Here is a 13,933-nt window from a genome sequence, read left to right as displayed (position 1 = left end):
GAACAAAAGATGCACCGTAAAACAAACTGCACTGAACTAATTCTTGGTGGGAATGTAAAAAGCTGCAGGGTGCTAAAGAAGATGCAGTGTCTTCCAGGCAAGAACACTGCTCATCAACAGAGTTTTAGAGCCACTGTTATTAGTAAGATGTAACATTTCAGGGTTTTAACATAGGTTTTAATTAACTTGCTATAAAATTTAACCTCCTATTGCAATTTTCAGTCTTATGAGAAGGAGACGTCATGGTACTTTATCTTCATCATGTATATTGTGCTCTAATTCCTACATGCTCCCACCAATCTTTCACCCCACTGCTGCCTTACTTGATGCATTTGAACCAAATATGTGAGATCCTTGTGTCAGGATTCAAAGCTCTAATATGGTCTGGAGACTGTACTGAGCTGTCCACATAGACATTCATTAGTCAGGTGTGTAAAAGGCTACAGGAACTTACTCAACAATATTACTTATGTGCAGGTGAGTCAAAACCCGGCTGCTGAAAGTTGAAAACCAGTATAAAGACAGAGATAGATACACTGTTTTATTCCATCATTAAGAAAATATCCAGATTATTCTCTAGCAGGGACTCCAGAATGGAGACTGACAGACAAGAATAAAATAGCTCAGAATAAATTTTATGTAGCTATTTTCTTCCTCCCTCAGATGTGAATGCTTATGCAAAACACACTGCTGTAGATGCACTGACAATAAAGAGGGAATCATTATACCAGTAGTGGATTCTCAAGGGAACACTTGAGCCAAAACACACTCTGCCATAATTCCCCACATCTTAGTTGAATAAATTAATTTATGAATTTTCCATGAATATGTTCAACCGTTTCTCCCCTCATATATTTTATTGATCTCCATATGTGTTTAGCAACAAATAACAGAGCTCCTTTTCCATTTGCAGTAAAACAGTTTAGAGATGTTTATGTGGGCCTTGGGGTTCATAGTCAACAAACACAGCTCAGACATCAGGGAGGTAGCAGAGAAATATGAGGCTTGGCAGGACCCAGGGAGTCCTGCTATAAGGAAAGCTCAGCAGAGAGTCAAGGCACATACATTGATGCCAGCAATGAGATGAGTCCCCTGAAATTAGATGGACTGGCCCCAAACTGTGAGTGCTTCCCACTGTAGAACTGCTAAAAGGAGCTTCATCATTCATACCTGCAACACCTGCAATGTCCCTTTGATGCGGAAGACTTTATGTTGGATCATAGCTTCATTTAATGTTTTGTCTAGTACTGTATCTTATTTCCATGTGAGAAGGAGGTGACGATGGCAAAAGGAAAGAGGGCACGTAGGTTTTCTCCACAGAAGTGGAAATGCAGTGTTCATGGTCTGGAAAAAGCCAGCAGGCTCCTTCTAGACTGCAGATGCAGTGGCTGAGCAGTCCGAAGACTTCGTTATTGCTCCACAAGACATCATCTGTGGCCATTCTGACTCTATCACTTAGTTTGACTTGGGCAATGTCATTAAATCCAAAGTTGAGCTATTCATAGAGGTTATTACAGCAAGTAAGAATACCATCACATGGAAAATATACTTCCTGTTTTTCTTTAGGGAAGGGGAAAAGTTACATACAGTGATTAGGTGTTGAAAAGTAATGAGTACTATCCAAATGTAATATTTAAAACAATAGAATTCTTTAATCTTTCTCTGCCAACACCGATCTGCCATCCCAGTTCTATACATACACGAACTAACACCCAACACCTTAAACAAGCACGGTGGTAATATAAATAATGTGGCTAATCACAGATGTAAGTTTACTCGTGTGATTGTACTGTTGTGATCTTCAAGTTTAGCCTTCCTTGCTCTGCACACTCAGGTGATAGAAGTAGCCCTTTTAAAGCAGTTTCTTTTTTGGTTTGTTTTGAGCTTTTTGGTTGCCAGCTTTACTACTCATAAAGCTGAGGCAAAACTTGCCTTGCTGCTTCTAAGTATAAAGCTCTTCCTTAAGTGCACATAAAACCAGGCTTGAAATAGGCCTTAACATCTTAAAGGGTGATATTTGAAGTATACGAAGTATAATTCTTAATGCTTAGATACATAATTTACATTTATTATACATAATAAAATATGAACTAATTGATGTTCTTTGAAGGATTAAATTATCAGCTTCAGCTGCAAGAAGATTTATGCCTGTGTTCTCAATAACATATTGACTATCAGAGTACGCTGCAGAAAGAGGCATTGCCATCAGGACTGTGCACTCAGATAGTGTTGTCCTTTCTGTTTTCCTTTCCTTCTGATGTGCTTTCCCTTGCATTTATGTTTTGCGCAGAGTGTATTTATGTAGTAAACTGATGAATAATAAGTATTTATATTCCCTTCAGTCTTGCAAGAAATTAGTGCAAAGTGCAAGCTAAGCTTTGTATGTTTTTGTGGGTGGCCGTGCATTTCCTAAATCAGAAGGGCAGAACATCGCACAGAGGATGCAGCCACTCTGGTGCATTGAACTGCAGAATGGCCAGGAGATAATGTCAACAGATGTAGGCACAGGATAATGGTCTCCTGCTGCTAGATTAAAGCCTGGGCAAAGATGATCCCTTTTAACAAAAACAAACGGAGGCAAAGCCAAGATATTTGCAGTACTTTCAAAGCAGGAGGCATTTATCTTGTCACAACATCCCGTTCCGTTCTCTTGGCTTCCACTGTATCAAAATAACAGAAGATGATGCTGTGATTTTCATCAGTGGCTGTTGCTAGACAAGCTCCAGTTGCCCACACTGCATCCTCACTGGATAACGCCATCTCCTGGCACTGTGTGTCCTTCAGCCTTCAAACAAGCTGCATGTTTCGGAGCATGTTGTGTCACACTGTGTAAGCGTGCTGGCCTACTTTTAATTGATCAAGAATTAATGTACAGCAAAACTCAGCCTTATCAAAGGGATTTTACAGCCCAGCGTTTCCAGTTTCCTCTGGCAGGAGGCAGTCTGCAGGGAGGAGTGCCAGCCTTAGCACTGCAGGCAAAACTCCCCCTTGCACTAAGAGCCCTTGGATGCTGATCTGGTAAAATCAGTGCTTGAAGATGACAGAAATCCTAAAGGAATTCAGCTCATCAGGTATCAAGCCAAGGAGAACGCCTCACACACACAGTTTTGTTACTGCTTCTGTGTGCTGTTTTCTTTTACTCCATTTTATTAGCACGTTAGTCTGGTCTCCAGCAGCCCTGCTGCTGGGTTGGCTCTGGGGAAAACATCCTTGGGGCCCTAACTGCAGAGAGGACAACTTACACAGGCTCAAAGCTGTTAGAGGGAAGTCAGCACTAAAATACATGTAATGCAAACAGCAAAGGCTGTGAGCAGTCGGTGTGTTATAAATCAGGGCTTTTAACCAGCATGCTTTTGTAATGTAAATTCTCCTGAGTTGTCTCATCTGTCCAATACTGCACATGTCCTGCTGCCCTAAATGGTTTGAATGTGGTGACTGTCAAGAGGTGCTGTAAATCCCATCTGCTGAGCTTTTAGGGAAGGGAAAATAACAGGTCACTGAGATGAGCGGCTCCAGTGCCAGCATGATCAGCAGTGAGTGCTCCGGCATGGTGCACAGAGGGGTTTCCCAAACCAAGAGAACCTCAGGGGAGCAAAGGGTGGTGACAGAAGCCCCCAGTTCAAGTCACAGTGGTAGACAGGACCTGGGCAGGGCCAGGAGCAAGCCAAGACAGCCTCTCACATGTGTAAAAGAAGCCATTGGGAGCACCAGTGACTGGGAGCATCACCACATGGTGGGAAACAGTGCATGGGGCAGCGGTGGGCAAGGAAGGGCACTGAAGGAAATGCTCTTGGGTTGCCCCAGAGGAGGTTTAGATTGGATGTTAGGAAACGTTTCTTCACCAAAAGGGTTCTCAGGCATTAGAAGAGACTGCCCAGGGAAGCGGTGGAGTCACAGTCCCTTGGAGGTATTTAGAGAAGTGGAGATGTGGCACTTGGGGACATGGTTTAGTGGTGGGCCTGGCTGTGATGGGTTAACAGTTGGACTTGATGATCTTAAAAGTCTTTTCCAACTTAAACAATTCTGTGGTTCAAAGTTACAAGACGCAGCTATAGGGAACTATACTGCTTGTGGTTTAATCTTCACTCTTCAGTTTTATTTTACAATTTGGTTGTATTTCTGGAGTTGACTGCAAGATGAATGGCTATTTTTAGGAGTGGTGCTGTTAACTGTTAAAGCAGTTTATTGGTAGGAGTCATTTAAGATTTCCCCCTTGTTCAGAGAAGCTAACATGTTGAAGGACCTCTCATCAACTGATGAGCTGATTTGCTTCTCACTATGGTGAGGATTGGTGTTCTTTTCATGGATGGTATTTGGACACAGCCCATTGCTCCCAGCTCCTCAACAGGCCAAACTAATAAATCAGTAATGGTAACAGGTAATAGCTGGCATGATTTCACATCTGAAACACAGGAAGGCAGCATAGGAAACACATGGGATTCTGGAGGCTTGTACGTTCTTCCCAGCTGTGCCACTGCTCTCGTAAGTGACCTGGAAGAATTTGTTTTAATTTTCTATGCTGTAGATTCCATATATTTAAGCAGGAAATAACACCACTTTACAAGGAACATTTACAAGTGCCACGCAAAACTCTGCATAGGAAGTAGCTATTATTGTTATCTGTAATAATAAAAACAATGGCATTTCAGTAGACTGAAGTTTTGCAATCTGTCCAATGTCATTACTGCTAAATGCAATTTCTCATTTCATCCACAGCTGCTGCTTTTATGTCTGGTCCTAATTCAAAATGTCTTCTTGCTTTTTTAACGACTCTAGTGCAAGTTGGAGTTTCATGCATGTACTACTGGCAAAACCATCACAGCTCGATGCGAAGGGCCCTGCCCCTGCCTTCCAGCACCTGAAAGTTCGAAACACAAGACAGAGAAGGCTGGTGAGTTAAGCTGCTAATGGAATTATAGCAGATTATTTGGTTCCTGCTATGTTCTTAGAAAAACAGAAGACGTTTCTTAACTAGGAGATTTTATATGTAACACATCTGAGAAAAACTGAAGGTACAACTAATCCTTTCCTAAACACATAGTGCTTTCAAACATCTTAACTGCTGTAAAATTAACACCCACTTGGTAGTCTCGTAGGAAACCTGAGTTCTGGCTAATGATCTCATTTCTGAGTGAAAATATTTTGAATGAAAATATTGAATCATCATCAAAGAAGACAGGAAAGAAAAAATGCTACTTGATGGCTCATCTCTTCTTAGGGTAAAAAAAGTCATCAATAGTCTGCATGTTAACTAGGAAGCTGTCTGAAGGCACACATATATATTACGTGGGATCTGAATTATCATTTTAATCTTTATTAATTTTATCATTAGAAGTCAAATGTATATTAAATACTTATGTGTATTTATATAGGATATTGTTTCAATAACAAACCCATTGCAAACAACGTTATATAAACCTGAAGGCTGGAGTCTCAACACAAATGGCCATTTTCCCTGCCAGCTCTCTGGTGAGTTCTCTATTTATGTCTGAAAGCCTGGTGAGGTAATTCAGTCCCTCAGGTCTTTTCCAAGGAAGTAAGCATAAGCTGTCCCAGAGTGACCTCATCTAAAGGGAATTAGTCCTTGCAAAAGAGGCTGACTACAAGTCCAGCATCAGGGCAAGCATCCCAGCCAGTTTCTGTCTAAGTGTCACCACCCTGCTATGGGGAAAGCCCTTTGGAAGAGAAGAGCAGTTACTCATGGATGTGGTTTCTTAATACGAGTGCAGATGTGCTGGTGAGAGCATCTGGGGCAAAGGGAGCACTAGCTTGCTTTAAGTTCAGGGTTGTCACCCCTTTCTTAGGAGGAGTGCTAAGAGGGTTGACTCAGCTGCTGGGCTCCTGTGTGTTTTAGTAGATCACAAAGCCAAAGCAGTGACACGGGGTTTGCTCTTTTGTGTTAAGCAATGAAAGGTATTTGCTTTGTGCACCACATGGAGTATAAAAAAGATGAAGTTTTAGCAATGGTCTGTTTGACCCAAAATAGTTGAGAACCTCTTAGCTCACACTCCTCCCCAGTATGGACGTGTTCTGATGGCAACAGGCACAGAAACAGAAAGCCAAAGTTTAAACAACACTTCCTCTGGTTAGTTCAGGCCCTGTCACTTCAACTGCAAACACTGGTGATGCTGCTGCTGGTGGTGATCCACGCACTGTATTCTCTAGCCCAGCAACAGTTTGCATGTTAGATCTCCATTTACTTTCTAACACAAGAAGTGATTCTATAGCCTAGACTTTGACAATTCAGGTTTACTCCATTTTTTTGCAAACCACAGATATTTTTCTGCATAACTATCAAACTTAGATGAAGTATTTTAGATGGCAAAGTTCAGAAATCAATACGTAACTGTAATATTGCTTTATGTGGCTTGACTCTTTCAGTTACAGTATACCCACTGATAAATTGCCTTATTCATATTTTCTATTTCTTGTAGCCCGTATCAAGCTAGAGGAAATATTTCTTTTCCTCTGCCCTTTCTATCTCTTTGCCCTTATCAGAAAGCGTACCAGATTAATAAATCTTCAGTGACATTTTAAGCTTACAATTTCATTCACACAAGAGAAAAAAGCTTCTAATAACCCTTATCTTGATAAATGCGATTTGATAGGGAATACATATTCTGAAACCCAGGCTTTTGTTTTGCTTGATTCAAAGCTTTAACTCCAGCCAACAAGGCATTAATTTAATGGATTGGTTGTTCTGGGGAGCAGCTTTCCTGAAGGCTTTTTCAGGAGGCCAAACTTGAGCTACTGCTGCTCCTGGCATTGCCCTGGTACAAGGATATTAAATGCCTTAATTCTGCTGTCTTCAGTGTGGCATGAAGAAAGTGTTCTGCCCCCTTGGAGGAGCACAGTCACCTGGGAAATAGGGAAATCGTGTATATATGGAAACATTCAAAATGCTGGAGAGGCCAGTCATCTCCTGCATAGAGTGTATGTGAGCAACTGCTCATGAGACGGACTACAGTGTTATAAACAAAATACTTGTGTGGGCCTGGGAGTGATTGTGTGTGTGCATATACGTGTATGTGCAAAACCATAATAGCATTACAATAGTTTGCTTTATCGCTGTTTCTTTCTGGGATTAGGTGCTGAAATGCTCACAAAAGAGTTTGGTATTGAGAATAAATCAATAGCAAACAGGCTTTCTAAGTTGCTTTATCTTAAATATTCTTTTGGGTTTTTGAATGTGCCAGTGATGTCTCAGTTAAAGACTTCCTTTAACTTCTTTCCTCAGTCTCCCTTCTTCAGACATTGTCTCTTCACTTGACCCACTGTTTAATGGAGTCTCAAACTGAATATTTCAGAGTTTGTCAGGCTTTTAAAGAAGAGCTCCCAGGAGAAAACATGAGTATTTCTATATGCCAGTATAAATTTCACCCAGGTGCAGTTTAAGCAGCACCTGAGAAGGGATTTGGTGTTGTGTGTGTCTGCCCTTTACAGTCTGGAAGCCAGCCAGCTTTCCTTATATTTATGGGAAAATTATGAATTCTAATGACTGAACACAAATTCCATAGCACTGCCTTTTGCCAGATTCCTTTATTTGCTCAACAAGTAGTGTCACCGGGCTTTGGAGAAATAAGCCTGGCTAGTATCTGAGGGGACGTGTGTGGTGTACGAGAGCATGGCAGGCAGTCCCTGAAGCCTGGTAGTAGCAGCACGTGAGTGATGTCCCCATCATCGGATCTCCAGACCTATCCACCTGGAGCTTCTGACTAGCACTGTGGTTGCTTGGTACCTTAGTGTTTTCTCGAGTCTTCACACAAAATTGTTCTATTTTCCTCTTACAGTATGATAGTATTGTTAATATTGCCAGATTGGTATAAAAATCCATAGTTTGATATCTCATATAAAACATGGTATGAAAGAGTTGTGTAGACTGTTGGGACTTGCTTTCTGCTCCTTCTTTAGTTGCCAGGTTTGTGAAATCCATTCAGATATAGCGTAATCTGAAATAGAAAATGGTAGAGAGCTAAACCTCATGCCTTATACAGACATATTAGTGGAAAAATACTAAGGAGAATTTCAGTGCAAATGCTTCCAGCAAAATGGAAATGCAGCTCTTGGAGCTACCACATAAACTTTTTACGCCTGTTATACAATAAGGTTAAATGTGTGTGGTTGTGAACTTCCAATTTGAAGATAGTTTGCTTTAATCTTTGTACAGTCACTCAGTCATATTCAAATATTATTCCATGATAAATTACTTCCAGAAATTAAAAATGTAAAGGAACATTTAATTTCCAGAGTTCTGTAACTCTAAATGTTGTGACCTTTTTTTTATATGCTTGTGAATAAAATTGGCAGCAGCATCAAAGAAAAGCCATCTAAGCCTATGTGTTCAGAGGTGACAATAGACTGCAGTGTCCGAGTTGTATTTCTTCCTCCTCCTTAGGCTTCCCCAAAAACATCTCTGCTTTGAGGATGAAAATCAAGACTAACAATCATGTTTAAAAACTGGAATTCCTTTTATAATGCTAGCTGGTGCTAGGGAAACATTAATAAAATAACACAAATGCGAGCAAAAGAAAACTGCACCACAATTATTACCTTTAGTGGTAACTAAGAACAATAAAATCTGTCTACCATAAAGTTAAATCTTTGAAGAGATGGCAGGATTGTGTTCTTCATTTTCTTAAATGGAATTTTGAGTCAGGGTCTAAGAGGTAGAAAACAAAGACTCCATGAGGGTACTAATAGAAGATTTTTGGAAAAGAAGACAAGTCCTAATGCTTTTTCTCTTTGCTTTTTGAGGCCCATTTAGACTCCTTGGGTTTATCAAAACACTTGATATGCTTCATTATTCACAGCAGTATCCCAGCTTTACAATATGCTTCCATGATAACTGCTGATTTTCAGCTTGGTTACTCAGAGAAAAAGGTTGAGCTGTAATCTGCCCTGAGGTTAGCTGCCCTTTCAGAACATACGTGCCCTTTTATCTAATATTATAAAATGAATAAGGCTGTAATTTCAACAAAAGAAAAGGACTGGTAAGTGACTCTTAGTGGCATCTAAGTGATAGAAGTTATTTAAGACATAAAGTTCTGTCTGCTGGTGGTTTTCAGGTACCTCTTTACAAAAGCTCTGCAGCATTAACTAGAGTTCTCATCAAGCAGGACTTACTTGGACACTAGCTGAAGCTTCTAAAATCCCTTCATAAAGAAAGGACTTCAGATGAAGAACAGCCACTTTTAGTCTTCAGAACCTATTGGCCAGGAAAGACATCTTTTTCCTTGAATATGCAGTTGATTCTGTTAAAAAGACAGCACTGGGCAATGACTGGAGCATCTCCTGGCAAATGTGAATTTATAGTTGCAATAATGTGGTTCTGTCAGCTTCCCCTATGCCTGCCTGACTCTTGTTTGTACCTGGGTTAGCAGCTTGGTAGCTCAGGCAGGATGCAAAATGTTTGTCAGTGGTCGCGTGCTCTTTCTGACCATACCCACTTTTTGTGTTTTCTAAGAAGCTGAGCCCTATGCTCCCAACGTATTAGTCTTCATTTGTTGCCATCAGGGTTGCAGGACTACTGGAGCATGAGTGGATGCAGTAGTTCAAAGCAGGTTTATCCCTATCTGTGTATTGTGTCTTTTTGACCTTGCAGAAACACCCAAGGGCAACTTCTAAGAAAGTGCCATTATCTCGATAAGGGGATGTAAGGTCAATAGTCAGAAGCAAATATATTCCATTACACTGAGTGTTGTTTAAATTTCTAAAGGGAACCAAGAGAACATTTTTAACTTACAGGAACAGGTCTTGGCAAGCTCTAGCAAGAATCTACCTTGTTTGGGGTATAGTTTAAGGTATGAATTGTAGCATTTATCTACCAGCCCTATTGGGTGTGATGGATAAGAAGATGTAATGTTCCATTCCTTTATAACAACAGCACTCAATGCATGAAGCTCATTTTAAGAAATGTTTCCCAAATGAATTGTATTGCTTCTTGTGCCTCGAATGACTGACAACTAAAAGAATTTAAAGTCTTGGAACTAAGTCTTTCTTTGAAGCCTACTTTCAGCAAATATTTCAGTTTCAAATTGCTATTCACAGGTTTTCATGACTACAGAGCACATCATTTTAAAGTTTATGAAGATGAAGTGTGAGTCATGAACATGGTAAAGTCGAAATTGGTTCCTGGGTTTGATTTGCCAGGAAATTTTTCATTGTGGCTTTAGCTTTGAAAAAAAGACTCCTCCTGATACTGAACTTCCAGGTAGATTTTTAAACCATTTATTTGAGTCTTGAACTCTGGGAATGGTAAAATAAAATCATTCGAAAATTAAGACTGCTGAAAGTTTCAAAGCTTTTATTATACCTTATTAAAACTAGGAGGGGTTTTCTACTGTTTTACAGAGGAGAAACTGTGTTGGTTCAAACCAAAGAGTAACTTCCAATGCAGAGCAGATATAAGATCACAGAATGCAGTGATGTGTGTTCTGGACACTGACATGATCCTTCTCTGGACTTCATCTGTAAAGAGAAAGAGTAGGCTTACTAGCTCTAAACTATGCAGGATCTGATATTTTGGATCCAAAACTTTCTGTGTGAAAACTGCAATTCAGTCTTTCAATTTGTTATATGAGGAAATGTCCTCACCCAAATAAATCTATTATGTAAATATCTGTAATTAATTATTATTACAATTCTTATTACTGTTCTTTTGCCTGCAAGTTTTCACACAAGCAGATCATTTTAATATTCCTTTCCTGAAAGCATGAAAGATTAACTTTCTTCATTTCTGCTAGAGACTGTCTGTGAGTAGTGAAGTGGCTGCACCCAATTAATATTTGATTAAAAGAAAGCGAGAAGCAGGCAAGAACAAACACCTTTGCTCTTCATTGATGCTATCACCATCACTTACTCCTATCAGAAGCAAAAGCAAAAAGCTTCAATACTGAAGCATCAAAATGAAGATCTTGCCAGGGCCTGAAGAAGGAGTGACGTGATGGTAGCTGGAGATGTTTTGTTCTGCTGCTTGACCTCGCATGCATCTTCCTTTGGTCCACCAGTTTCTCCTGATTGGTTTTTGTATTCCTACACTGCTTCATCCTGATAGCATCTGCTATGTCTGTCAAGGTGTGTTTTATCTAGATTCATATGCAGAGCTAGCCTTGAAAGAGCCCGGGAAACACCCATTAAATGCAAATCCTTTTACTGTAGCTCAGAAAGATGGTGATGCCGCTTCAAGAGGTTTGATTGAGAGACCTTTTCCTTCTTTGCTGAAGGAAATGTTGGTGTGGCTGTGTAGTTAATAGTTAACCACGTCCACAAACTATAGAGTGCTCCTTAGCAAAGCTTGGTGCTCATAACTCATTACCTGGGCAGGAAGTTCTCCGTGAGCTCAGTGCATATAAGGCTCTTTCTGGTCCGTTTTGCAAAAGCTGATCATCCCAAAGCATTTATGGCTGAGCAATAGATGTTGCTGAATTGGAAACATTAAAACTGCTTCTATTTATATCGCTCTGAAATTATATCACTTACATTCCCATCAAATCATACATCTTCTTTGCATTGATTTCTAGGCTAGCTAAGTATAATGAGGTGATCAATAGTAGTTACTGCTCTCCTTCAAATTCAGTGAAACATCTTTAATCAATGCAATTTACCCTCAAAAACATCCAAAATTTTTTAATGACTTTGCTGTTATTGCAGAAGTGAGGTGGAGGGAATTTCCATGGTGTACAATTAACAAGTCATCATGGAGAACAGTTTCAGGGACTGCAAAACCCTTGCAGATAAATCACTTGCAGAATCTTCTAGGGTAGTTTTGGCAAATAAGGGCGAACAACATCTGTCCTAATGATAAGTAGATATCACTTCTTTAAAGTATGGTACTTCCCCGAAGGCAGCAAGGAGGCATCTGGAATCATGGAGATCAACTCAAAAGTTGCTGTGCTATACAGGAGAATTGCCTGCCCAAAAAGCCTTGTTTGGTTGAAGAGTAAATTCAGAACCTGATACTTGAATGTGGTTTTTTTTTACTGAGAGTATAAATCAAAATAGTTTTTGTACTTCCAACGATTACACATACAAAGCACCCGGGTGTATCTGCTTTGACATGAACTGGGAAAGGAGAAAGAATTGTCCCCTGTGGAAGTGATTTTGCATTTTGGTCTGGCTCTAAGGTTAGCACAGAAACATTGATCATAGCTCATCCCAGACAGATAACAAGTTAGGGATGATACTATCCATTGACTAGCTGTCACTTCTTCTGCATGATCTTCCTTAGATTTGACCAAATTACAGCAGGCTCCAAAATGTAACAGCCTTCTGTTTTAGAGGCAAAAGTGACAGCAAAGAGGAAAAGGCAGTGGTAGAAGCAGCGTACTTTGCATCTTTCAGGTACTTCCTGAAGCGATGTTGACTGTAGTAGGAACATCACTGTCAGGAGGATTTGCACTTTCATTTAATGCATCTCTTTAACAAGGTAACGTCAATAGGATAACATTGAGCCAGAATTCCTGTCATAATTTTTTGGAGGTTGAACCAGGACATGAGACATAACTCTTCATCCCCACTAAATAACGACTAATCCCAGACAGCAGCAGGAGACAGGAACTGCATAAAAATAACTGTGCCAAGGTGTAATTATATTAAAAACAGTAGGCATTTTTTAAAATCCTTTTGAAATCTTATGAAAGAAAACTTCAGGCTGTGCTACTTGTCTGGCAGCTCTCTGTGGCTGAGGCATGTCCTTGTGCTTTCATAAGCACTTATAGCTGCACCGTTACTTCAGGCTGAGCAGTGGACATGGGTTTCACCCCTTGCCCACCACCTAAACAACCCTGGAAACATAAGCAAATTGATTTGGTGGGTCCCATCTATATAAGCCATCAGCTGCGGGTTGCTCGCTTCCACATTGTGTTCAGTACAGAGGTTCTAGGGCTGCAGCAGGCAAGGTCTGGTCCGGCATGGGGCATGCACGAAGCTGTGGAGGAAGGAGTTAGACCAGTGCTGGTAGTGGTTGCCTTGCAGAGCCATACTCAGCAAAGTGGGGTAGTTGGCAAGCCCAATGCTCAGCAGTCACAGAACTGGGGTGAGATAGAGAAGAGCTGATGTTTCCAGCCTGGACAACCCCATTTGAGTCACCTGACTCAGCAAACCCAAATCTGAGCTGGGCACATGGCCAAGGGCAGTATGGGCATGACCTGTGTCACTGCCCCTGCAGGTAACTTCCCGCTTTGATACTCAGAGGGTACAGATGCCACCGGGGTGTATAGACCCACAAAATGCAGTTAGGGAGTACTTGGTGCAGTGGTACTCAAGAGTTTCATAAACACTTACTAAACAAAAAATTAAATTGGCTATTGATTTTCTTTCTAACCAAAAAGAAAAAGGTTAGAAGATGAGAGACACGGTAAACACTTAGTGCCAGCAAGTAACAATTTTCAGACAAGAAGTAATTTGATTTTGGATTGCCAACAGAAAGCTATTGAAGTGGCACACTGTGTTAATAGAAACACTGTCTAGTAACAGCAGGTCTTTGTGTGCTGATAATGATAATTAGAGCACTAAAATCTCTCTCATCATAAACCGAAACAAATAAATAAGAGTGGTTGCGTGTAGTGTGTGTTTTTTTTTCTCATGGATATTGATTTCTGCATTTGGGGGAATATTTCCCTGACATAGAATACAAGTTAATAAAGTTTCCAGGAACCTGACGCTGAAATAAATTACAGTGCTTATCACTGCAGTGTTAAGGTAAAACACCCTTAGTGTGAGGGGAAAAAGAAACCCAAACTTTTCAATAAAATACAGGAGAAAATAAGACTTCTGAAATTACAAATACACCTTTTTGTGGTTGTTTGGTTTGTTGGTTTATTTTTCCCTTGGTATCTTAGGGACTAAATTCCATCTTTGGTTACTTGCCCGAATCTGGAATCATTCCATCAGCAATGTTGAGCTAAGTGCCTTTGGCAAAATTATTCTGATTTTA

General features: G+C 40.3%; 1 protein-coding gene across 1 annotated transcript in view; it reads left to right on the top strand.

Annotated features, from left to right (window-relative positions):
- Nucleotides 1–13,933, top strand: part of SPOCK1 (SPARC (osteonectin), cwcv and kazal like domains proteoglycan 1) — a 287,668-nt gene that overhangs the window by 222,846 nt on the left and 50,889 nt on the right. The window contains exon 6 of the mRNA XM_061457033.1: nt 4,777–4,891. Within this exon, the coding sequence (XP_061313017.1) occupies nt 4,777–4,891 (115 nt within the window). The remainder of the gene's footprint in view (nt 1–4,776; nt 4,892–13,933) is intronic.

This window comes from Pezoporus flaviventris, unplaced genomic scaffold (assembly GCF_033815535.1).
Source record: "Pezoporus flaviventris isolate CSIRO_AGI_PZ_B2104156 unplaced genomic scaffold, CSIRO_AGI_Pfla_v1 ptg000023l, whole genome shotgun sequence".
Taxonomy (NCBI): domain Eukaryota; kingdom Metazoa; phylum Chordata; class Aves; order Psittaciformes; family Psittacidae; genus Pezoporus; species Pezoporus flaviventris.
This window is presented reverse-complemented; position numbering and strand designations above follow the sequence as displayed.